Source organism: Callithrix jacchus, chromosome 15 (genome assembly GCF_049354715.1).
Source record: "Callithrix jacchus isolate 240 chromosome 15, calJac240_pri, whole genome shotgun sequence".
Taxonomy (NCBI): domain Eukaryota; kingdom Metazoa; phylum Chordata; class Mammalia; order Primates; family Cebidae; genus Callithrix; species Callithrix jacchus.
Genome location: NC_133516.1, coordinates 49,469,730 through 49,496,423, shown reverse-complemented (window position 1 = coordinate 49,496,423; position 26,694 = coordinate 49,469,730). Strand labels below are relative to the sequence as shown.

Sequence of the window (26,694 nt, the reverse complement as noted above, 5' to 3'; positions counted from 1 at the left end):
CCTACTGATGTTTTTATTTTTTTCTGCAATGATTAACTGAATAAAAACAGTATAGCCAAGGTACTAGAAATATAGAGCTTAATCACAGAGGTTTAGAACTTCATATTTCAAATGCATGCAGTTTATGAGAAGTGCTACAATGTCAACTCACAGCTCAAATAAGATGTCACACTTGACCTCCACTTTACTAATAGGAAAACTGAGGTTCACAGATGTAAATACTAAAGAAATAAACACACAAAAAAGAGTTCTTAGTCAAATAATGAAGGCATGGTAGGTACTTGCCACTGGGATCTCAAGTGTTTGAGGATGCATCTTATCGGCAAAATAGGTACTATCATAATCCCCTTTTCACAGATAAAGGAATTGAGATTGTTAAGGAACTGGCCCAGGGTCACAGAGCTTTTAAATTTCAGAGTCAACACTTGCTAGGTCTACCTCTGTGCTTTAATCTGATACCAGAGAGTGCAGAATGCTTTCAATAGTGCTATTGCCTATGGCCACAGTTACTGTTCAAGCAGTTCACAATTGCAATTTTGACAAAGAAAAAGCATAGAATAGCTGTTCATTCACCTTAAGCCAAAGCTTTTACATGTTGCAGCTGATTTAGACCATGGGTAGAAACTGGGTTTGGTTCCAGGTGTCACGGCTTTCTGAAAGCATCATTCATAATCTCCATCTATGATTTATCAGCTGTTTATCCTATATTTAGGAACCAAATGGGGGATAACAGAGTAACCTGTCTTTAGACTTACCAGGAAATGTCTTGAGAGTTTACCAAAATGGTTTGGTTTGTTTCCTTTTTTAGTTCTTAGAGAATACTTTGAAAAGATTATTTAAAATGCAGGTCCCAGTCTCCATCCTAAGTGATTCTGATTCCATGAGTGTGAGGTAGAGTCCAGGAATCTGAATATTTGAAACTCCAAAACCAAATATAATGGTTTCTTGACCACTACTCTCTACCTGCTTCTTGGAGGCAACCACTACCACTTTAGACTCTTAATATTTTATCTGGCATTTGTACATCTCTGTAATTCTCCAGTGCAATCAAGATAAATTACAAAGTGTCAGGGGTCTCCTAACCCACATCTCAAACTGCCCCTGGTGTTTCACGTTCGATATCAAGCAAATATTTGTTATGAACCCACTAGAGGAAGAAAAAGAACATTTATTAAGTCTTTACTATGTGCAAGGTCTTTACATGCAACATCTGATCATTGACTACTTTCTAGCACCCTGTGAAGTAGGTATTTCCCTAGTCACAGGTGTTCAAGGGGGCAGAGGTCAGATTTGAATCCAATCCAATTTGGCTGAAAACTTAATGCTTGTTTCAGGAAAGCACAGTGCAGAACTCTGGTAGCATCTAGATTCTCTGTCCTCAAAGAGCTTCCTACTTTGGGAAGGTTGGAGGGTAGAAGTGGGGAAGGGAGTATAAAATAGGGAGAAACCTTAGGAGGAACTCTGTAATACAATTCATTCCACCTATGTTTACTGATTACCTTTTCCAATCCAGGTCCAGTGCTAGGCACTGGAGATGCTATATGAATGGTTATCTTTCTTCCTTCTGTCCCTTCTCCCCTACGTGCTTGCTGCAGAGAGGGCAGAATGAGAAAATATGAGTAAAGACATTGAGGAATTGCTGATGAAAGATGTGGGCCCCAGAGCAGAGGATCAGACAGTTTTCCAGTTCAGACAGAAAAACTCCTAGGAGGCTGATAAGCCTGAAAAGCCTCCAAGTTAAGCACCAGTAGATAGTGAACCAATCAAAGACTGCCAAATGTACTTGGATGACCATCAGAAAGCCTCTCTCCACTCCCCTTTCAAAAATTCCACCCTAATAGAAAAACCTCATCCTAATAGAATACTCATCAATCAAAGATTGTCTTAAGAGTCTCTCCTTATCTCTATAAAACAAACACTTCTTTCAAATCCCTTCTAGTCTCATGTGGAAGGAAAGTGATAGTAGCCAACTCCCTTAATGTAGTAACCCTGAATAAACAGTCTTTGATTAATTCTATAGGTGGTCTTCCTTCTTTTGGCAAAAAGTTCAGAGCTCTCAACAAAGTTTAAACGTTCACTCTCAAACGTTAGCAAGTCTTTGCTCTATCCCAGCAGACCCAGTAGGGGTAATGATGAACAACACGGAAACTCAAATCCAATCTTGTCAAGAGGAGGGTGTTAAGGAGAGTGGTTAGAGTCCAGCTTTGGGGAATTCAATCACAAGCCATGTCACTCTTGGCAAGTTACATGACCTCAGAGTCATGCAAATGCCATGTAGAACTCTGTGGCCCAGTTTTCTCTCTGGCAAAATAGGAATAACAGTAGGACCCCCTTTGCAGGGCTTCTGTGAAGATGAAATGACTGACAACAGAGGCAACAGAGTATATGTATCAGCAAAGAGCGTAGGTTTGCCACTGAATAAAAAAGAATCCACAAGTCTATACTGATACAAATGGATAAAATAATTCACTGATGAATGGTGTTAAAATGAACTAAATATGGCCTGAGAGGGACTCGGTACTTCTACATTTGAGTCCTGGTAGACCAACTATAGCCTAGCTTAATAGGTAGACAAGATTGAAAACCTAACGTAGAAGTATGCCTAAAACAATAGCTTAGTCTTGGCCAATCCCATTGGCCATACTTCAACTATTCATACATTGCTGAGTGTTCACACTGTGTAAGGCAAAGGTCAAGGTGTAACTAATCCAGCCGTTCTGTACTTCACTTCCGATTCCTGTACATTTCCCTTTATGTATGTATGTATGTATGTATGTATATACGTATGTATGTCTATAAATCATCTTCCACCACATGGCTGCACTGGAGGCTCTATGAATATGCTGTGATTCTGGGGGCTGCTTGATTTGCGAATCGTTCATTGCTCAATTAGACTCCTTTAAATTTAATTCAGCTGAAGATTTTATTTCATCAGTGGAGATGATGGAGAGACAATGAAGTTTTTCTTAGAGTGGAACACAAACTAATAAATGTAGGATCCAGTTAGACAACTGCCAACTTGCCACCATCATGGGAATAATTGATTTAATCAATCATCATCACCATCAAAAGATGCTAAATCTAGTGGGTAAACTTGTCTTAAAACAGACTAGAAATTCTGTTGAAATAAAAATCCTCAGCCCGCTGCTTCCCAAAGAGAGAAGCTAAGAAAGAAGCTAGTAGCAATAGCTGTCTACTTCTGTTAAATTGTACCGTTTTTCATGATCATATACTCAAGAACGAGTAAGGTTAAAAAAAACATATAAAATAGTGCTGAATTTAGGGGTGGGTGGAAGGGATGTGAATCTCATCTCTTATCAGAACTGCCGCCCCTGGCAAGTTACTTAACCTCTGTGTATATCAGTTTTCTCTTCTGCAAAATGGGGATAGTACACTTGTACGCACTTAAAAGGTTGCCACGAAAACTAAACAAATTTATATTTGTCCAGTGCTTCGTACATATTCAGTAACTTTGCTCTTGTTTTTATTACGTGTGCAATGCTTAGACTCGTGTAAACTCTGTGAAAGGGAAATAATCTTGGGATCCCCAAATCACTAAGCTAAAAGGAAAAGTTAAGGTGGGAACAGCTTAGGGCAAACCTGCCTCCCATTCTATTCAAAGTCATACATCTGCTCACAGACATAGATGCACAGCTGATTGCCTCCTTTGGAAAGGCTAACCAGAAACACGAAAGAATGCAACCCTTTGTCTCTTACCTACCTATTACCTGGAAGCCCTCTGCGGAGGGCGTCAGCTCCGTGAGCCACCCTTCCAGCTGCCACTGCCATGGCGAATATTCGCTTGTTTGGCCATCCCGGGATTGTTTGATACCCAAGACCGCAGGGCTTGGGCTCTGTCTTTGCTCGGGACTGTAAACCAGGAACTGCACAGTAGGCCCTGAGACCTTGGTACTGCTCCAAGTGAAGCAGAGCTGGGTGAGGGACCTAGGGCTCTGCGGCCTCAGGAACGCCCACGACCCGGGAACCCAGGGGGCCGGCCTGGCCCGCCTCTGCCTCCACCTCCTCCTCCTCCTCTTCCTGCCTTCGTCGGTTTCTCCCGGAGCCCTCCTCCTGCCGCTCCTCCTCCGCCTCCTTCCCCTGCCCTCACTCCCTCTGCGTCTGCCCCGTGCCGGGTTTCCTGTTTAAGATGGCGTCCCCCGCGGTAACGCAGGCCGGGAAGCTTCTGCGAGCCCTAGCGCTGCGGTCCCGCTTCCTGGCGGCCGCGTCCCAGGTGAGCGTGGCCTGGTGGCGGGAACTGCGGGCGCTAACAGCGGCGCCCACCTGCGCCGGGCTCCCCTCACCCCCTGCTGCTCCTGCTCCCCGCGTGGCCCCGTGCACGGCCCCTCGGGCGCCCCACTTCGGGACGCGACGCGGCGCTGCGCCCAGGAGCAGGAGCGACCCCCGCCCTAGTGTAGCGCAGGGGCGGCGCGGGGGCGGCCTCGGGTTGCCTCGGCATGTGAGCTACCCAATGCGCGGGAGTCGCCGCCGTCGGACCCCATGCTGACTACACTGAAGCAGGCGCTGGATGCAAGTTTAAGAAAAGTTTCTCGGACCAGGTTTTGGAGCCCTGAGGTTTTATTGTCATTCCTAATTCTGCTTTTCAAACGTCTCGCAGTAACCCTGAGCACATTTAGGCCACGAGATAAACATGTCTAGAAACCCATTTCATGCCCACTAGGAACTCACCCCCCAGGGTGGACTTCCTGCAGGCTACCTGCTTTTGCAGACTTTTAAGATCCCCGAGTTGGTCAAATGCACGGGTCAAGGAGAAAAATGGGAAACGATCTTTCTCATCTTTTCAGTGAAGAATCAAGCCTGTTACTAAAACGCAGTAGACCATTGACCCTGACCATGCCCTCCTTGTTGATGGAGAATGAAACCAGAGAGGTTCAGTGGTGGGTGCTGGTTAGCGATTGGAACTTGTACTCTGGGAGATTTGTACCTTCTGTAGAGGGCTACCGTTACAGTAGTCAGAAAGCCATCAGGGACTGCTTAGTCTCTAGATTCTCTCTCTCCCCTTTTAAAAGAAAGCACAGTCTGGGATTCAGCCACAGCAGAGTTAATGATCTTGCCTATTTCCCCATTTTTAATTGATGAGGCAAATTATCACTCATGCAATTTTAACCAGGATGTGCGTAGTATAGTTTTTAAGAAAATTTTTAAAAAATGCGATTAATGATTTTTTGAGTTATTCTAAGCTTTGGTTAATTATGGCATCTGTGAGCTGTGTTTCCCCTCTTTCATTTCCTGCCTTCCCATTTCTCTGTTATTGTTAATGTAAATTTAAAAGGTGGTGATACTACTGTAATATTCTTAATAGATGCTTGACAGTATAGTAAGGTGGAAAAGGAATGGCAGTTTTGTCTAATTAAAACTCAGTAATTACTGTTGTAATAGAGTAAGGAGAATACCTCCAGGTGATTAAGCCCTGTTCATTATTTAAGTGATAGAAAAAGCAAGAACCAGGGTGCTAACCATGTGTGTAGACTTAAATTGATGAGAAACATGGGGCCCAGGGCAGTGAAAACTTATGAATTGTACAGAGAAACCTAAAATGCAGAGTGTTTAGCTCAGTATGTGAAGCGTTCTTGCCTAACCAAGAAATGAGAGGCTGAACACAACACAAGACAAATCTGACTGGGGAGAGATACTCTTGGTCTGTCAAGAAAACTGGTAAAAAGATCTGTTAGTGCACACCATCTGACTACTATGATTTACATACTTGTGGATGATGTGTTATTCTGTAACATCTTAGAAGACAAAAATGGGTTTTATAAAAGATAGAAATGTATACAGTGTCCAAGAGCTGGTAATGGACGTTAGCAATCACCTAGTCCAGCTAGATAAATTGAGGCCTGAAGAAGTTCAATAACATATTCAAGGTTACAGTGAGAATTTGTGGCATTCCAGAGTAAAGGCTTACCCTTATGTTTCCATTACACCAGGTGGTTTCCTGGTGACTGTATGCTTCCTCATGAAAATATATTAACGTGCAAATTAATCTGAGTACCAATAGTAACTATATAACATCCAAGTCATTAGCACCACTGACACATTTTAATGTTTTTCTTTATGACCATCTTAGAATTGGCCACAAAAATAGATGAGTATTGCCATGACTTGTAAGAAAGTTTATTTTCAAATTCTTGGGTGCTTCCTATGATCTGTTTCACATAAACTGATTTGATATTATTGCCTCCATGGTCCCTTGCCTATGGCAGACATTACAGTTAAACATGGCCCACTTCTTTTAACATACTTAAGAAGCCTCACTAACTGTCTCAGAAATCTGTTGCCACTCTTGGCCCAGACCTACTTTATACCACAAGGCCTTATGAAAAACTGTTGTCTGTACAGAAATGAAAGACCCAGTTTCCGCTTAGAGAAATAACTTTCCCTGGTCTCCTAAAGATACCCATAGAATGACATTTTAACTCCCCCCTCCCTGTAGCTAAATTTAACATTTGACACATATTCCTGATGCTTCGTGTCACTGAAATTTTTTAAATTTTATTTTAACCTTTGCTCTTAACTTTACTGTTTTGACTTTTGACTGATTAAGGGTCCACTTTAGTCATTTCTTATTTTTCATTTAGTTTTTATTCAGCCCGTACTATTTGGTAGGACTGTTGTAGACTCGGGTTTGAGGGTGGTGAACGAGGCAGGCAGAGTCTTCGGCCTTGTGATACTTTATTATTATTATTTTTGGGACAGAGTGTCACTCTTGTTGTCCAAGCTGGAGTGCAATGGCATGATCTCGGCTTACTACAGCCTCCACCTCCTGGGTGCAAGTGATTCTCCTGCCTCAGCCTCTTGAATAGCTGGGGTTACAGGCGTGCGCCACCAAGAGAGTGAGCCGGTATACATATAACCAATAATGAAAATGATTTCAGCCAATGACAAATTCTGTGAAGAAAATCAGTCAGGGTCACGGGATGGAGAATGAATAGCTTCACAGAAGGGTAGCTGGATGTGAAGAAGAGACCTATTTAGACTGGGCGATCAGAAGAAACCTATTTGACATGCTCGTTTTTTTTTTTGTTTTTTTTTTTGGCAGAGTTTTTTACACAGAAATATAAGACATACTGAAAAATGTACTTTTATAAATGAAGAAATTGATGAATTTTTATAAACTGAATGCACATCCAGCTAACTAGGTACAGATCAAGAAATTAATCATTTAACAAAACCCAGAGGCCCCCTGCTGCTCCTGCCTGTCACTGTCTCCACCCTACAAAGGATAACCAGTCCCCTGACTTATAGCACTGTTTCGTTCATTTTTGTACTTTATGTAAGTGGAATTATACATATGCATATACATACTTGACATTGCTCAGCATTATATGTAAGTGATCCTGGAGATGGTGTTTTTGATATTTGAGCTGAGATCTGAGTGATGAAGGGTAGCCAGCCAGGTGAGACTAAGGGGAAGAGTGTATTAGGCAGAGCAGACAGCAAGTGCAAAGGCCACAAGATGAGAATGAGCTGGGCATGTCAATGTAATTAAAGAGGGGGAAGGTGGTAGTAGACAAGGTCTGAGAGGAAGACAAGGGCCAAATCACATGGAGACCTGCAGGGTCTGGTAAGGAGTTTTCAGGGTTTTAAACCTTACAGAGGCTGAATCCCAGTCCTGGCAGCTAAAGCCCAGGCATGTAATTAATATACTATGCATACCCACTATTATAAATCTAGGTTAGTCTTGCTTTGAAACTTTTAGCAGACTGATGTTCAGTGAATTTAGCAGTGAGAATCTAACTATGGTTAGAAGTCTTCCCAAAGTTCTAAATCCTGGTAGACAGGGGCCATATTGCTGTGTCCACATAGCCAAGTGAACAGACTAGCAAGCTAGTCCCATGGTGCGCACAGAGATGAGTGCTGCCAGTCAAGTCTTAGGGGAAATGTTGGCTGAGGGCACTGAGTTTAAAATGGTTCTTTGTAAGTCTAAGTACAGTATCGTTGTCTCTTAGGGTATTTCCCCTCTTCTATGGCTAGGTGAAGTTCATGTAGCTTGCTTATAGGAGAAGCACTCCCTCTCAGGCCTCCAATTTTATTTTACCTTTTTTTGAGAGACAGACTCACTTTCACTCAGGCTGCAGCGCAGTAGCATGATCTTGGCTCAGTACAACCTCCGCCTCCTGGGTATAAGTGATTCTCCTGCCTCAGCCTCCTGAGTAGCTGGGACTATAGATACATGCCACCATGCCTGGCTGATTTTTGTGTTTTAGTAGAGAAGGGGTTTCACTAAGTTGGCCAGGTTGGTCTCAAACCTCTGACCTCAAGTGAGCTGCCCACCTGGGCCTCCCAAAGTGTTGGGATTATAGACATGAGCCACTGTGCCTGGCCAGGCCTCCAATTTTAGAATCATTGTTGTGTGTTCTCTATGCAGCCCAGAACTTCTGTCCAGGAACTTACAGAGGAATGTATGTTGTCAAAGGAAACTGCTTAAACCCATGCCCCTGCTGTTGTAAACTCAGAAAGAATGGCTCCTGCTTAATTTTCTGCTTTTATGGAAGTGGAAGGAGAAAGATGGAGGCATGGCTTATAAGTGAAGGGCTAAAGGTTATGTGCAAGTTCTTATCAGCTAAATGAGGCTGTGGCGGCTGTATTGGAAGTTGTGACTTACCTATATCTGCCTCTTGCCTAGGAGAATAAGTATGACTTTCTTCTTTTTTAAAATGAAGTACAGCTACCATTTTTGCTTTTAGAAAAGAGAATCCATCTCAAATAATTTAGATGCTAAACTATTGACCTTTGTTGTGGGGAAGACTGTTAAGTGATAGCTTGTGTCCCAGATTGGTTTTGTTTACTGTAAATGAGCCATTTCTTTTACGGGTGACTGAGTGAGTGCAGAGAGCCAAAGCAGTGAGAACTTTCCTGCCCTTGTACACTGGCCTAGTTCTGCAGGCACAAAGCCAAGAAAGTCACTGAAGTACGGCATATATGGGGGAGGAAAAGAAATTACATAAGTGACCTCAGATCATTTGTCCTTCAACTCTCTTTACCACTCACTCTGCAGTTGTCACTTGATGCATCAGTTTCTGTTACTTGATGGAAAGTTTTACTGAAGAACTTGAGAGATTTGGACATGTTTGAACAAATGATAATGTCAGTACACTAATGAAATTTGGAAATTAATCCTGAGAGTTTGTGAGGAAGGTGGAGGTGATGGAGAAGGCAGTCCAGGTGAATTCATGCAGAGACAGAGGTGAGAGAGCAAGGAAAGAGTAGTTGTAGTGAGCAGTTGAGTATGGAGAATGGAGAAGCGGTGGGTAGTTGAGGGACAGTGGCACTTTGAGGTATCCAAGGAAGTCTGAATGGGGCTGCAGAAAGCCCAGAACGCAGTAGGGAGTAATTTAACCCCCACAACTGAAAATCAAACAAATATCATTTATGTAGCAAATATTTTCTGAATGCTTATTACAGCTCATGCTTAATAGAATGTTGGGCAGATAAATATGAGTGAGTGAATGCAGACAGGAAGAAGCTACATAGCTCCTACCCTCGGAGGGCACACAGGTTATTGGTTCAACTAGTCTATAAACCCGTAGTTATACTAAAACATAGTGAGTGTGGCAGATGAGTTGTGTTCTTAGCCTCAAAGATACTGTTGACCTCTGTCAACCACTTGCCCGGTGTCTGCAGCATCATTCCCTCTGACGGTTAATTGCTTGATCTCTCTCTCCATCAGCTTTCTGCTTCAATGTTGATTCATCAGACAAGTTTTTCCCTAATTATCTTACCTTGCCCCCACTTTCCAGGGATTATTCTGTGTACCCTTATCTGCTTTGTTCTTTATAACACATGACTGTACCTGGTAGTGTTATTTGTTTATCGGCTGTCTTCCTTTCTCTCCTACAAATGTAAGAATGTATGCTCCACAGAGGCAAAATGATACAGTTTAATGTAACAGCGTGAGTGATTCCCCAGCTGGCCTGAGTAGGTATTCACTAAGCATTTGTGGTCTCAGTGAATGAGTGAAGTGCACAGAGAAGGGGGAGGCAGGTAAGGAACAGGAGGGGTGATGTGGCTGATTTCAGCAAATGAGGGAGAAGGAAGGGGCTATAGAAATCTTAGTTGTGAAAAGGCCTTCATAAGCATAGAGCTATCCTTGGGCATGTAGTATGTAACAAGACTGTGTGAAGTAATCTCCATACATTATTTCTTTAACTCTAACAAGATCACAGCAAGGGAGATTTCGCAGTCTCCATGTTTCATAGAAGCAGTAAGAGGCAGAGAGAGGCCATGTAGTCATTTACTTAAAATCACAGTGCCTCATGCTGATAAAGGACTGTTAAATCATTAAGCTATGTCACTAAAGGATCCCATTTGGGCTGAACTAGGCAGTTAAACTAATTGCTTACCTTTCCCCTTCTCTTTGCCCTTGAGTGACACTCACCTTGGGTCATGTGGACTTGCACTGATGAAGCTGTGGTAATCAACTAGGCATGGTTGCCCTCTCTGGACTCTTATCCACCTTCTTCTTTCTCTGGCTTCACTGTCTTGGAAACAGAGTAGTAGGGGAATTAAAGATATAAACTCTGGGTTCAAATTCAATGGAGTTCAAATTCTTATCTCCCATGTTCTTTTTTTTTTTTTTTTGAGACAGAGTTTCGCTCTTGTTACCCAGGCTGGAGTGCAATAATGGCGCGATCTCGGCTCACTGCAACCTCTGCCTCCTGGGTTCAGGCGTTTCTCCTGCCTCAGCCTCCTGAGTAGCTGGGATTACAGGCACGCGCCACCATGCCCAGCTAATTTTTTGTATTTTTAGTAGAGACAGGGTTTCACCATGTTGACCAGGATGGTCTCGATCTCTTGACCTTGTGATTCACCCGCCTCGGCCTCCCAAAGTGCTGGGATTACAGGCGTGAGCCACCGCGCCTGGCCTCTCCCATGTTCTTTCTCTGCAACCTGGAGCAGATTATTGAACCTGACTGAGCCTCAACTTACTGTTGTTTGAAAAGGGGATCATTTGCACAGATGGTTACAAAGATTAAATAAGATGGTGTTTAAGAGATTTGGCATATGACCCGATGGTGGGCCCAGGATGATGATTTCTTTTGCATTGAATTTGAAGCTAAATTCCCTGGCCTTTTTTAAAGGCTTTGTTGAGCTAGAATAATTTTGCTTTCCCAGATTTAGTAAGCATTTATCATGTGCTGCCGTCTCAGGGTTAGTCACTGGCTTGGTGCTTCCATACATTTTATTTCACTTAGTCCTTGCAGAAGCCGTGTGAAATAGGAGTTATTGTTCCCAGTTTCCTTCTGGGGAATCTGAGGCTGAGAGGGGTGAAGGTCCACTTCCTGGGCTCTGATTATCTTCAGGATCCCACAGATGGGATGAACATCTGGTGAGGCTCCCATGGGGAGCTTAATTGTACGATCCTGGTTGTTACTCATTCCAGAAACATTTACATGTCTCAGTGTTGACTTAGTGGTGACGGCTGCTAGACCTCGTGCATCATGGATTTGAGGTGAGGGAACACTTAAAGAACTGGCAGTAGCCACAGCATGAACCTAAGGTCAACTGGGACATGCCTTTCACTGTCTGCTTAGCACAAACGACTGCATTCAGCGTTTTAAGAATGCTGGAGAAATTGTGAAATGTCATTGCCTTTGCAGAGTGGGCTTTGGGGGATGGCGTTGGGGGATGGAGTTTCCTGGTATTTTGAGTTCAGACTTTGATCAGTGTACTGAGTGTGGTCAGCTTTTACCCTTTCTAGAAATGATTCCAAAACAATAGGTCTTAGGCAGTAGCCGTGAATGCATAGATTTCCAGCATTTACCTCTGAATAGTATTTTTATTTTAAAATTGGAGAGATTTAATGTAATATATGAATTAATAATGGAGACATGGCAAAGCACAAGGCATGGTTTGTGTAAATTTGGATCCTTTGGGTGGGAGTGGGGGGACTGACCTCCCTTTTCTACTCCCATCCATTTCTCCCTGTGCTTGCTGTATTTCCATTTCTGGGCTTAGTTCAAAGTTGTGACTTGGGGGCACTAAGAACATTCAGGAGGGCTGCCTTGTAGAGTTTGAGGTGAGAGATAAGGCCAGAGACAACAGCAAGGACAAGATTGCTGGTCCTGCTAGGCCTGGTAATGAAGCTAAGCTTGTTCTTGAGGAGGCAATAGGGAGCCATTGAAGGGTTTTAGATAGTGAAGTGGCAAGGGCAGTTTTATGCTTAGAGTAGTCTTTCTGGGTATAGTGTGGAGAGGATTTGAGGCAATGGAGATCATTTAGGTGACTTTGGCACTGATTCAGTTCTCTGAGTCATTATACCAGGATACTAGACATACACCAGATGTGGAATCACACTGCCCGGCTTAACTCTTGCTTTCAGCACTCTGTAGCTTTGTGATCTTTTGACAATTACTTATATTTCATTATAAGATTCCTTTTTTTTTTTTCTTTTTCAGATTTCAGTATATCTGAAAGATGAATTTATTTATTTATCTTTATTTATGATTTTTCAGACCAAGTCTCACTCTGTTGCCCAGGCTGGAGTGCAGTGGTATGATGTCAGCTCACTGCAAACTTTGCCTCCCAGGTTCAAGCAATTCTTCTGCCTCAGCCTCCCAAGTAGCTGGAATTACAGGTGTGCACCACCACACCTGGCTAATTTTTGTATTTTAATAGAGACAGAGTTTTGCCACATTGGCCAGGCTGGTCTTGAACTCCTGACCTCAGGGGATCTGCCCTCCTGGGCCTCCCAAAGTGCTAGGATTACAGGTGTGAGCCAGCATGCCTGGCCTAGACTGTTTTGTTACGATCTCAGTAAAAACTAATTCTGAAGAGAGAATTATTAAGTAGGAAAATAGGTATCATGGGAATACATCTCTTTCATCCAAATAGTCAAGTGAGTGTTTCCAAAACAAGTATAGACAGCGGGTTTCCTATGGGCCCACAATACTTCCTCAGCTTTGCTTAGAACAGTAATCTGGGCTGGAATAACCCAGTGTCTCTTGGTTCTCTTCCACTTTATGGTTTCCAAAGGGGAGGATTTGTTTGGGTACATTTGCCACTACTCAGTAAAGAGCGCCCCTATGGAGTATGGCTTCCTTCTGGTCTCTCATGGAGGCTGCTGGCTTCCTCTGGCTGCCTTCGCTTGTACATGGGTCAGCTGCAGTCAGCTAGGACTAAGGTAACAGGGTTCATTCTACTCAAACCATTCCAAGGGAGATTATATATGTGTTGCCTAAAACTGGGATATGTTGGAGAGTAAAGGGGGGCACCATTAATACTTCTGCCAGGACAGTGGGCATAAGGACTGGAATCAAGACTGCCTGGGTTCAGATCTTGCTTTCAAAGCATAGTAGACTTGTGATTTTTTGAAAATTCCTAAAAAATTTATTGTAACATGCTTTTGCACATTTCCACCTCTCTGAAATGTAGGTGTCTTTACACTGGCATCATAGATTGATTATCAGGTTTTTCTGCTCAAGGATACATAAAACTGGTACATGTTACAATTGGTGACTTATATTTGATGAAACTTGGTAATTTCCCTGTGCCTAGCTTTCTCATCTGCAGAATGGGGAGAGTTGTATTATTTTACACCTCTGGTCCCAGAGTTGTATTGAAGATTAAATGAGCTTCATGTGTATAGTCTTAGCGCTGTGTCCTAAATTATCTTATAAGTATTGTTTTTGGTATTATTACCACTAAATTAGACATCAGACTTTTTATTTTCATAAAAAGTCTCCTTCAGTATTTTCCTTGTCATCTCCTCAAATCCCCTCAACCCCATGACTAGAAAGGAAGATGAAGAGCAAAGTCAGCCCAGAGTAGAGAATTAGAAGTCAAGGTGGGAAAATGACTTGGAAGAAGGGAGAGAGAAAGAGGGAGAGAGAAAGAGACTCCCTGTAATGAATGCCTTGTGTGTACTCAGAAGTGGAGGAATCAAATAAAATCTACTGGGAAAAGGACTTTCTTGTGCCCATAGCATTGATTGGAAGTAGGGATCAGCATTTTAGCTTTACCAGAAAATATTAAGGTTTTCTCCTTATCAATGGAGATCTCTTCACATTTTTATAAGGAACTATTTTTTATTCTTTGCTTTTTCTCACCAGCTTCTGCTTGTACTATCTAACCTGTTGTTGAGATGCTATATTATACCACCTGGACTTAAAGGACTTAATTGAGTTAGTAAGTCCTTTCTTCCCTTTGAAAAGAAGGGGGGAAACCAGTTTTCATATGCATTCTCATTCCAGCCTAAGGGCTTACGTAGTAGGCCTTTAATAAGTAATACAAAGAAAGCAGAGAGTTATTACTTGTTTTTGATTAAGGGAATAAACTATTAATATTGAGTGTTTCTTTGTTAAGATTCGGGGCTCTTTTAAAGTGAATTATCATTAAAATTGAAAGCCAACAATACAGGAAAAATGAATTTTTCAGTTTTTAACTTTTTAGAATTACCATGGAAAAAATATATGTGCTATTTGGCACTTTAAAAAAACTAAGCAAATTTTGAGATGGTGAAGTTGTAAACAGATTATCCTCATGAATTTTAAAATGATGCAGAAGGACCGAATGGCTGAGTGTTGAGTAGAATGGTTGGAAATGGAGGCAGAAGGCTTGTGACTGGTCCTAGGCGAGGCTGGGCCTGAGGGCACTTTTAGGATTAGAGTCTCAAATCTAAAACTCACAGCATAGCATGTTGAGAGTGTGTAATGGATTCTTTTTTTTTTGTTTGATGTGAGTTTATGATGAGACTTTTATGAGCAGTATAAAATAGATTTTATGACTATATTTTATATAAAATATAATATTAATATGGAGGGAACTTACAGAGTTAAACTTTATAGTAAGACACGAGAAAAATACTAAATTTTCTTTCTGTTAAAGGGCCCCAAGTGAGAATATTTAGTGGTGGTATTTCGTTTTGCTTAATATTGGCAATATATCAGTGATGTTACGCCTGCGGTAATCCGAGAGTCACAGTGTTCTTTCTTGAAGATGTTTTGTCCTGTGCCACAGGATGAATCCATCTCCTCCTGCACACTTCACAATCCTTCTTTTCAGGTCAGTAAAATCTTTTTCCTGGCATTTTGACCTTTCAAATAAGCAACATGTCAATTTAGGTGAAGTTAATTATTGACACAAAGTAGTGTTTTGTGAACGACTTTTAGGGTGTTGAGGGAGGTGGCAGAGGAATTGCTTTTTTGATTACAAATTTGGATCATTAAATGCCTTTTTTTTGTCTCTGAAACCTTGTTTTTGCTTTCGAAAGCTTCTAAAGGTACTAAAAATATAAATGTGCATATTCTTTATTTAAAATTTTTGTTTTGCATTTATTATTGTAGTAAAATATACATGACATAAAATTGACCATTTTAACAATTTTTGCCATTTTTCCCGTTTTAACCATACTCTGGCATTAAGTATTATATATTCATATTGTTATGCAGCTGTCACCAACATCCATTTCCTAAACTGATTTATCCTCCCCTACTAAAACTCTGTAACTATTCAACACTGACTCCCACATCTCCCCTTCCCCTAGTCCCTGCCAACCACTGTTCTACTTTTATCTCTGTGAATTTGACAACTCTAGGAACCTTATCTAAGAGGACTTATACTATATGATTCTTTTATATATATATATGTATATTTTATTACACTTTAGGTTTTGGGGTACATGTGCAAAACATGCAGGATTGTTGCATAGGTACATACATGGCAATGTGGTTTGCTGCCTCCATATCGCCGTCAACTATAGCTGGAATTTCTCTTCCTGTTATTCCTTTCCAACCTCCGTACCCCTTGCTGTCCGTCCTCTATTCCCCCACAACAGACCCCAGTGTGTGGTGCTCCCCTCCCTGTGTTCGTGTGTTCTCATTGTTCAACACCTGCCAGTGAGTGAGAACAGGCAGTGTTTGGTTTTCTGTTCTTTTGTCAGTTTGCTGAGAATGATGGTTTCCAGATTCATCCATGTCCCTACAAAGGACACAAACTCATCATTTTTTATGGTTGCATAGTATTCTATGGTGTATATGTGCCACATTTTCCTTGTCCAGTCTATTATTGATGGGCATTTGGGTTGGTTCCAAGTCTTTGCTATAGTAAACAGTGCCACAGTGAACATATGTGTGCATGTGTCTTTATAATAGAATGATTTGTAATCCTTTGGATATATACCCAGTGATGGGATTGCTGGGTCATATGGAATTTCAGTTTCTAGGTCCTTGAGGAATTGCCACACAGTCTTTCACAATGGTTGAACTAATTTACATTCTCACCAACAGTGTAAAAGTGTTCCTGTTTCTCCATATCCTCTCCAGCATCTGTTGTCTCCACGTTTTTTGATGACTGTCATTCTCACTGGCGTGAGATGGTATCTCCATGTGGTTTTGATTTGCATTTCTCTAATGACCAGTGATGATGAGCATTATTTCATATGTTTGTTGGCCTAATGTATGTCTTCTTTTGAAAAGTGTCTGTTCCTGTCCTTTGCCTACCTTTGAATGGGTTTGTTTTTTTCTTGTAAATCTGTTTTAATTCTTTGTAGATTCTGGGTATTAGCCCTTTGTCAGATGGGTAGGTTGCAAAAATTTTTCCCATTCTCTGGGTTGCCAGTTCACTCTAATGATTGTTTCTTATGCTGTGCAGAAGCTCTGGAGTTTAATTAGATCCCATTTGTCTATTTTGGCTTTTGTTACCATTGCTTTTGGTGTTTTAGTCATGAAATACTTGCCTATACCTATGTCCGGAATGGTTTTGCCTAGGTTTTCTTCTAGGGTTTTTATGGTGTTAGGTCTTATGTTTAAGTCTTTAATGCATGCGGAGTTAATTTTAATGTAAGGTGTCGGGAAGGGGTCAAGTTTCTGCTTTCTGCATATGGCTAGCCAGTTTTCCCAATACCATTTATTAAACATTGCTTGTTTTTGTCAGGTTTGTCAAAGATCAGATGGTTGTAGATGTGTGGTGTTGCCTCCGAGGCCTGTGTTCTGTTCCATTGGTCTGTATCTCTGTTTTGTGACAGTACCATGGTGTTTTGATTACTGTAGCCTTGTAGTATAGTTTGAAGTCAAGTAGCATGATGCCTTCGGCTTTGTTTTTGCTTAGAATGTCTTGACTGTGGGGGCTCTCTTTTGGTTCCATATGAAGTTTAAGGTGTTTTTTTCCTGTTCTGTGATTAGGGTCATAGGTAGCTTGATGGGGACAGCATTGAATCTATAAATTACTTTGGGTAGTGTGGCCATTTTCACAATATTGATTCTTTCTAACCATGAGCATGGAATGTTTTTCCATCTGTTTGTGTCCTCTCTTATTTCCTTGAGCAGTGGTTTGTCGTTCTCCTTGAAGAGGTCCTTTACATCCTTTGTTATCTGTATTCCTAGGTATTTTATTCTCTTTGTAGCAATTGTGAATGGCAATTTGTTCTTGATTTGGCTCTCTTTAAGTCTGTTATTGGTGTATAGGAATGCTTGTGATTCCTGCACGTCGATTTTGTAGCCTGAGACTTTGCTGAAGTTGCTTATCACTTTCAGGAGATTTTGGACTGAGATGATGGGGTCTACTAAATAATCATGCCATCAGCAAATAGAAACAATTTGAATTCCTCCTTTCATAATCGAATACCCTTTATTTCTTTTTCTTGCTCGATTATTGTGGCTAGAACTTTCAATTCTGTGTTGAATAGGAGTGGTGAGAGAGGGCATCCTTGTCTAGTGCCAGATTTCAAAGGGAATGCTTCCAGTTTTTGCCCATTCAGTATGATATTGGCAGTGGGTGTGTCGTAAATAGATTTTATTATTTTGAGGTACATTCCATCAATATCTAGTTTATTGAGAGTTTTTAGCATAAAGGGCTGTTGAATACTATAGTGATTCTTTTATGACTGGCTTATTTCATTTAGCATAATGTCTTCAAAGTTCATCCATGTTGTGGCAGGTGCAAAAATTTCCTTCCTTATTCTGAATAATACTTTACGATATGTATATGTATAATTTTGTTTATCCATTAATTTGTCAGTGGATACTTGGGTTGCTTTCCCCTTTTGGCTAATATGAATAATGCTACTGTGAACATGAGTATTCAGTGGATGTATACCTTATGTTAACATTCACCCAAGTAGGAATGTTGTCTGATATGTAGCTTGGGCTACACTTTCAGTTTCCCGTGTCTAATTAAAATGTCTATTAAGAAATATCTTTTCTGACAATATTTCTGTTAAATATTCATATTCATTTATTCTTTCAGTGGGTATTTGTCAAATGCAGCACAGGTATACTATTAGATCCAGTAGATGAAGGGTTTGTAGGAAGCTTGGTGATATGAGACAGTTGCTGCTTTTAAGGAACCTACAGTCTAGTTTGTTGGAAACTGATGAGAAATGGGCAATTATAGTGAGATGTCTTTGGTGTTGTGAGAGCACCTCAGCCCTCTGGGGATACTGTAACTACTCACTAAATGCATTTCAATTTGTTCTCTGCTTCTACACTGATTCCGGCACTGAATATAGGCAGAGGATAAAACCTTAATTACACAGCCTGGCGGACAGAAATGATGTCACCAGAAAGCAAACCGGTTTTACGGTAGGCTAATTGATGTAAACAAGAGTTGAAATTCAGCATACTTCAGGTCACAGAAACATCACCAAACTTCCAAAGACCGAAAACACCACTAGTATTAAACACTGAACTAAATGTAAGCTCTACATACATTTCCAAAAGATTAATAAAAACAAATAAGATAATGATTTACCTAGTTTCTGGTGATCAGTGAGTGACGGTGGTCATAGTAGTTGTGATTTAAATCACAGAATAAATGTTTACAAAGTGAAAATGCTAGGGAGCACCTCTTTTCACCGCCAAGTTCAGAAACAAACACAACCACTGAGTAGTTTTGGACCACGTTGTTTAGTGTTGTGCATTTGTATGATTTTTGTAGACTTGATGAATGTTTATTTGACAGTCATTTATATCCATTCATTTATTCATTTTGTTTCAGTTCATTGTCACAGGTGGCAGATGCCCATCCCAATAGCTCAGGGAGCAAGGCAGGAACTTGTTTGCCAGGAACCAGGATGCCGTTCCCCTGCAGGGTGCCAACACACACACACACACACGCACACACTCTCTCTCTCTCTCTCTCTCTCTCTCTCTCTCTCTCTTTCTCTCTCTCCTTTTCTCTTGGACTCACCTATACAATAGCTATTAATATTGTCTGGGTAACCTGAAGTGAAGCACATGTAGAAATAGACACCTGATGTTTATCAAGCACGTTCTATGGGCCAGGCTTGGTGCTGCGCACTTGAGGAGGATTATTACATGAGTATTCATGGCAGCCCTAGGAGGCGGGCATTATTATAGCCATTGCTAAGCTCATTTTATTTTATTTACTTACCTATGTAGATATGGGGTCTTGCTGTGTCACCCAGGCTGGAATGCAGTGGCAAGATCCTGTAACAGCTCACTGCAGCCTTGAACTTCTGGGTACAAGGAATCCTCTGTTCTTAGACTCCAGATTAGCTGGGACTACAGGTCCATGCCACTATGCTTGCCTACTTTGTAGAGACAAGGTCTTGCTTTGTTGCCCAGGTTGGTCTCCAAATCGTGGCCTCAAATGATTCTCCAACATCAGCCTCCCAAAGTGCTGAGATTGCAGGTGTGAGCCACCGTGTCTAGCTGCTAAGCCCATTTTTAAAAGGAGCAAACTGTGGCTCAGAGATTTTAAGCAATTTTCTTGTTGTCACAGCTGTTGCCTTGCACATCTACTCAGGATGCCACTCACATGGGTCCACTGAATTATGCCTGATGATGGGTGGAATTATGTCTCCACAAAATTCCTATGCTAAAATCTAACCTTCAGTATCTTAGAATGTGACCTAATGTAACTTGATTTTCTCTTCTCCAAAGGAGAAAGGTAGAGGAAATCAAGTTAAAACGAGGTCATTAGGGAGGGCCCTAATTCAATATGACTGGTGTCCTTTTAAAAAGAGAAAATGTATACGCAGGCGCACACACCCAGGGAGAAAGCCATGTGAAGATGAAGGTAATGAGGCTTTTGCAAACCAGGTGCACAAAAGATTGCCTGTGAACCACCAGAAGCTAGGAGAGAGGCATGGACCAGATTAACCCTCACATCCTTCAGAAGAAACCAACCCTTTCCGACACCTTGACCTCAGACTTTAAGCCTCCTGAACTGTGAGAGAACACCTTTCTTTTGTTTCAGCCACCCAGTATGTGGTACTTGGTATGCCAATCCTAGGATACTAATACACACATCAGTGAACTCTGTGTTCTGTGCAGTTTTGAAGAATGAGAGCAACAAAGTCATCCTATTGTTATTATGAAAATAGTTTTCACCTCACAGACTGGCAGAGCCACCCTGCACTGAGACAATGTGGGTGTGATTGATACTTTTTGATCAAATGTGAAATTGTAGGTTGGTGCAAAAGTAATTGTGGTTTTTAAAATTTGTTATTTTGCACCAACCTATTATGTGACCAGATAAGCCTTGGCTTTTTCACCTAGGCACTTCTGGAGTCTCTGCACTTATGCTGGAGATGCATGCTTTTCTGGTGAACCACGGCCGTGAGTTCTTTTGCTTTAAGCTTCCTGTACTTGTTTTGCAACCAAAACTTGTTTCCTACACCTTATTCACTAGTGTTGGGTTTGAGAAGCTCTGACCATTTCTGCAAGTGAAATCAACTTAAAGACAGATAAGTTGCAAATGAGACAAATATTCCGAGAAATAGGGGAATGGGCCACAGGTTTGATGTCAGTTACCTAATAGGAGCTCTAGAAATATTTTAAACAATAGTAAGAGATTGGAATAAATGCAAAGCCTTACTCAAATGTATCAATTTTGGTATTTTTTAAAAATTTTGCTTTTAAAGAAATCCAACAACCTCATTATATTTAATCTCACTTGGTTTTTAGCCATTCTCTTTATTCAGACAGCTCACCCAAGGTTAAATAAAAACACTACATTTTAATACCTATGTTATAGGCCTTTTGAAAAACAGTTTTGTAACTTAATTCAGCTGATTTTGTAATCAGAAGTATAACACCAAGGACTATTTTTCTTCAGCAGTCTAGAGTTGAAATTTAAGAATAATCAGCATGCAATCAAAAGCTGATTATAAATGAACAATAATGAACATAAAAGTGAAATTGTTTCTGAGGGTTCTAATGAAAGAAGAAAAGGAGCAATAGCAGTAGTTGAAAAGGGAGCGTGATGAAAAGTGGGTATGAGTATGCTCGTAAGGAAATAGCTGAAAATTAGCCAGCAATAATATTCGATGAAATGCTCAATGAGTTTTGGGAAGAATGGAAAAGACAAACATTATGAGAGAGTTAAAAAAGTCTATATAATTGTGTAGATTTACTGCTGTAGATGAAGTCATCTAGGAAGAGTTATAGTGGGTTTTAGGAATAAATCATATCTCTGTTCTAGATGCAGGCAGATGGTACGCAGAGAAAAGGTTCAGTTGTGCCTGTTTCTGGCCCACAGATAACAAGGTGGCTTTAGGGAAGAGACTCAGTTTCCTTATTAAACTCTGCTTAACATGTATTGTATGTCTATCATGTATCAGGGATTATGTGTGTGCTAGATACTTGCTTAACTTGAGCGTGGGACGCATGCATCCATTGGCAGTAGAGTTTAGGTAACGCAGGGATGCAGCATACAATCCCAGTGAGTCACGTAGTGCTGAATTCATTGTTACTCTCTTGGGACCTTAGGATTTTGTCATGGAGAAATTTTCAGTTTTGTGTTTGTGTGCTTTTAAGATCTTCAGCTTAGGACTTTGTACCTCAAATAATCAGAATTGAATCTTTTTATTTTTTAATTATACTACTGTTTCCTTCTACTTATACAAACAGTATAGGTAGTGATGTAAATTTTCCTCTATCCTTAAGTTAAAATAAGCATCATAAAGAAACTGATTCTGGTATTAGTGTTCCCTAGATGCAGCAAGAGTTGTGTATGAGTGATTCTTGTTTGGGGAACCTTGGACCATAGTAACCCTAAGACATTTCTTATTGTTTCCTGGTCACAGATCCTGAGAAAAGGATTCATGTGAAAGTGATTTTCAGGGGAGGTATTCTCAGAAAAACCTCAAAGGGGTTTGGAGAAGTTGAAGGGAAAGAGGCTGAGATAGGTGTGTTATTAAACTGAGTCCCAAAGAGGATAACTTTGCTTAATTCCGCAGGACAGCTATGGAAGCCGTGTAGGTTACACCTCAGAGTTTTAGTTAGGGGCGAGAGAGTTGAAGTATTTACAGACCCTCATCAAGGTTCCTTAAGGGCATGTTGTCTTCAGCTTCTCAAGACAAAGGCCTGCCAGGGCTGCTCTTGAGAGTCAGAGTATGCAGTGAGTCTGTATAAAAATGGTGGAGCCATCTGAAGGAGGAAGCGCTGAGAGCGTCTGCTGCAAGGCTCTTCCTGTCCAGTGTGACGTGTAAGCCGCTTACTAGCTTTGTGCGTCCCTTCTGTGCCTCATCTAGGGTAAGGTAATAGTAGTACTGCTTCAGGGCTTTCTGTGATGTTTAAGTATCAATATCATTGACTTCACATTTTTCTTCTAAATCTATTCACCATTAAAGAATATTTAAATCCATGTTTGATTCCCTTCGTAAGTAACAGTGTCCATGAAATTATGGGCTTAGAAATTACTGATACATATACATTTTTTTCTAATGTACATTACAATAAATTACATAGAAGAAAGCCTTGATAGAGCTTTCTTTAGTAACATGCCAGCAACTATTATCCGTTAACTGAAGCCAGCTCTACTTTTCTCTGGACACTTGGCTGTACAGAATCTCCCAGCTTGTCTTGCAGCTGGACAAGACCATGAATAGCTCTAGACTGATGGAATGTGAGTAGAAGAGCTGTAGGTCAGTCCAGCTTATAAAGAACTCCTATATGTTTCCTTTATGTTTTTTCCTTTTCCTGTTAGGTGGTGATGACTAAGTTGATTTGGAAGCCATGTGGTTAAGATGGCAGAGCCTCTGTGGAGGAGAGCTATCCTACCTACATAGTCACCTTTCCAGGACTGTGATTTTAGCAAGAAGGATGGTTGTGTTGTGTTGAGCTACTTCATGTTTGGGCTTATTTGTTGCTGTAACCTGTTGTGCATAAATTGATACACAGCTCAGAAAATGTTGAGTAAAATCATATATCATGTGACCTTGAGTCAATCAGTTTACCTTTCTGAACCTCAATTTCCTCAGTTGTGGACTGGGAATAATTGTTAATGAACTTTGAAGAGCTCTGCGTAGACAGGGGGTGGCTATGGTCTTTCACTTGTGGTTGTAAAGACTGAGGATTGGGGGTATTGTACCTTTCCAGCTGGCTTCAGAAGCGGAATGCTATTTGACTGCCATTGTCATCTCCAAGATTTCTCTAAAATTTAACCATGTTCCTGGATTCCTATTTCCTTGTGACCCCTGTTACACTAAGTTTGGTAAACTAGAAGGACAGACGAAGAACAGCATTTGTCTCAGTATGGTGCACAGACTGCTGATGGCAGGCACCAAGAATGATTTTAGGGATACCTGATGAACCTTTATATGTAATAATAATGCTTTGTATATTATGAAAAGTATATAGTTAGTATTCTAAATTTGTGATTTAATAAATACTTATTGCTTAGGATGAGGCTAAAGTAGGTATTTAAGCAAAAACCATAGGCGGTAGACTTAAGTAAACAATTGTACCTGTGGTAAGCACCTGTTGTGAAAATTGCTTAAGTGGGTATGTGAGTGACCTGAAGTTTGGGAGGCACTAAGATAGGAAGAGTCCAATATATACCATCTGTATATATTGAATTAATTGTATTTTAATTCATTTCAGCAAGTAATATTTGAGTATTTACTGTGATCTTGGAACATTTTTAGGCACCAGGATGCAACAGTTCAAAGCATATTCTTTGTGTGTTGTCTTTTATTTCTCACTGTAGAAAAAGTAGAGATTTTTTGTCTGTTGTTCAGATGACATAGGTACTATAAAGAAAAATAAGGCAGAAAGGAGAGGAAGGGAATGTGAGTAATGGGTTGTACCTTTAATTAGGGTTGCCAGGGAAGTGGTCATTCATAAGGTGGTATTTGAGCAAAGAAATGAAGGAGGTGAAAGAGTGAGCCATGGGGGAATCTAGGGCAAGGGTGTTCAAGGCACAGGGAGCAGAAGTGCAGAGGCCCTGAGATGGGGGCATGTGCCTGGTATGTTTAAGTAATAAGCAGCCAGTATATCTGGGAGGGAATGAGTAGGGGGAAGAGAGGAATTTGGAGAGATGGGCAGGTAAGATCCTTTCAAGTTCATCAATAGCTTGTTCCTTTTTATTGCTGAGTTGTATTCCTTGGTATGAATATACCACAGTTCTTTGTTGTTGTTTTTTTAAGCCATCTACTCACTGAAGAACATTTTGTTTATTTCTATTTGTGGCTGTTACAAATAAAACTGCTGAAACAGTCATGTAGAGGTGTTTGCTTGGACAAACATTTTCATTTCTCTGGGATAAATGCCCAAGAGTGCAATTGCTAGGTCATTTTTTAAGTGTATGTTTAGCTTTTTGAGAAACTGCCAAACTTTTTCAGAGTGGCTCTTCTATTTTTGTCCCTACCAGCCATGTCTGAGAGATCCAGTTTCTCCACATCCTTGCCAGTGTTTGATATTGTTACTTTTCTTATTTTTAGTTTCAGCTGTCCTAATTGGTCTATAGTGATATCTCATTGGTCTTAATTTGCAACTAATTGCTAGGGATGTTGAACATCTTTCTGTGTGTTTATCTGCCATCTGCCATATGTTCTTCACTGAAATGTCTCTTTATATCTTTTGCCCATTTTCTAATTAGATTGTGCTTTCATAATGTTGAGTAAAAGTTCTTTACATACTCAATTTACTAGTCCTTTGCCAGATGTGTGGTTTGCAGATATTTTCTCCCAGTCCATTGTTTCTTTTCATCCTCTTAATAGAGTTTTTTCACAGAGCAAAAATTTTAAGTTTTGATGAAGTCCAATTTATCTGTTTTTTTGAGGGATCAAGACTTTCGTGTCATGTCTAGGAACCCTTTGTCAAGCCCAAGATCAACAACGTTTCTCCCATGTTATTTTCTGAAAGTTTTTGTAGTTTTATACTTAAATCCATGATTCATTTTGAATTAATCTATATATAAGGGGTGAGATTAGATTGAGGTTACCTTTGTTTTGCTTATGCATATCCAGTTCTTCTTGCATCATTTGTTAAAATGCCATCCTTCCTCCATTGAATTGATTTTGCTTAGAAAGTTTTTAATTCTTTTGATGGAATTCTGGGATTTTAGAAACAGTAGGTGTCTTGTATCCTCTCCCACATGATAAAGCAACTGAATTACAGAGAAGTTAAATGTGGGAGACCACCTTTGCTGCTTATAACAAAGCTTTGATTTCTATTCCTAGGTACTTCAACTGTCTATTTCTAGTAAAGTAAATATATATACTTGGATCTTTGGATGTATTTTTTTTTTTTCGATGTAAACTCAGTGGTTTGGTGTCTCTATGTGGCATTGCTTGTATTTAAAGATTTTTTGAGTCAAGGATCATTTGTGATTCTGGGAAAGAAAATTGAATTTGACTTAATATTTCCATGGACTCAGGGCTAATAAAGCCAGACTGAGCTCTTCTATCTATCTGCATTAAAAATGACTCTCGACTGGGCCCTGTGGCTCATGCCTGTAATCCCAGCACTTTGGGAGGCCGAGGCGGGTGGATCACGAGGTCAGAAGATCAGCTAACATGGTGAAACCCCGTCTCTACTAAAAACACAAAAAATTAGCAGGATGTGGTGGCATGTGCCTGTAGTCTCAGATACCTGGAAAGCTGAGGCAGGAGAGTTGCTTGAACCCAGGAGGCAGAGGTTGCAGTGAGCCGTGGTCACACCACTGGACTCCAGCCTGGGCAACAGAGCAAAACTCTGTCTCAAAAAAAGGAGAGAGATTACTCTCAAAACTTGGTATTTGGTGAAATCAGTTAATATAATTTCTTTTTGAAAGCATTTTTTCTTGCAATTTTGAAGTGTAATAGACTCCAGGAACCTGGAGAATGTAATCATGTGATAATCTCAGTAAGGTTTACAGCATGTTGATTGAATAAAAAATGCTGAAATGGGTTTGGATGGTTGGTAATAATGGATTTACTTCTCTCAAGTTCCTTTCTGTGGGTCTTTTAGGAAAAAATTTGATAGAATCTTGAGTTTGCTTGACTCCCTCAAGAATAGGGAAAAAACAGTGTACATGGGAAAACAGTGTACATGTTGATTGCAATTCTACTTCCATGGTGGTTTACAGGATCTTAGGATGGTAAAGAACTTTGGAAATGATTAGGTCCTAACACAGAAGCTAAGACCATTTTGTATGGGCAAAAAACTTGTATACTGTCCCTGGGAATAGAAATGTATGTGGGTTTTTGTTTCGTTTTGTTGTGTTTCCTTTTTACACTGGAGTATGGCTGTTATACTGAATCAAATTGGTGTTTCAAAGACTTTCATTCAACTTTTATAACAAATACTGTAACTAAGACAAATACTATAATATGTAGTTTGGTGGGTTAAAAACACAGGCTTTCAAGGTGGACTTTCTGAGTTCTAATCATAGCTCTGACTTTGCTAGCTGTCTTCTATTGTGAAGACAGACTGTCCTGTGCGTATAGTTAAGTGCTCAGTAAGTGTTAATTATGGTGATGGTATTACTAGTACTCATTTGGTTAGTAAT

The 26,694-nt window shown here is 40.5% G+C and overlaps 1 protein-coding gene and 1 long non-coding RNA gene across 6 annotated transcripts in view; one reads left to right on the top strand and one right to left on the bottom strand.

The window, feature by feature from the left end:
* LOC108588452 (uncharacterized) overlaps window positions 1–3,975 on the bottom strand; it is a 51,244-nt gene extending 47,269 nt beyond the window's left edge. The window contains exon 1 of one of the 2 annotated variants that reach the window (XR_013527423.1): window positions 3,729–3,975. This is a non-coding gene — a long non-coding RNA (uncharacterized LOC108588452). Of the gene's footprint in view, window positions 1–3,721 lie in introns of both variants that reach the window. The other variant, XR_001907366.4, reaches the window with a different exon arrangement.
* Window positions 3,976–4,132: 157 nt separating this feature from the next.
* Window positions 4,133–26,694, top strand: part of SUCLG2 (succinate-CoA ligase GDP-forming subunit beta) — a 286,592-nt gene continuing 264,030 nt past the window's right edge. For 3 of the 4 annotated variants that reach the window (XM_002758533.7, XM_008981988.5, XM_078351449.1), the window contains exon 1: window positions 4,133–4,231. In XM_002758533.7, coding sequence (XP_002758579.3) covers window positions 4,148–4,231 — 84 coding nt within the window. In that variant the 5' untranslated portion in view covers window positions 4,133–4,147. Of the gene's footprint in view, window positions 4,573–26,694 lie in introns of all 4 variants that reach the window. The other variant, XM_078351448.1, reaches the window with a different exon arrangement.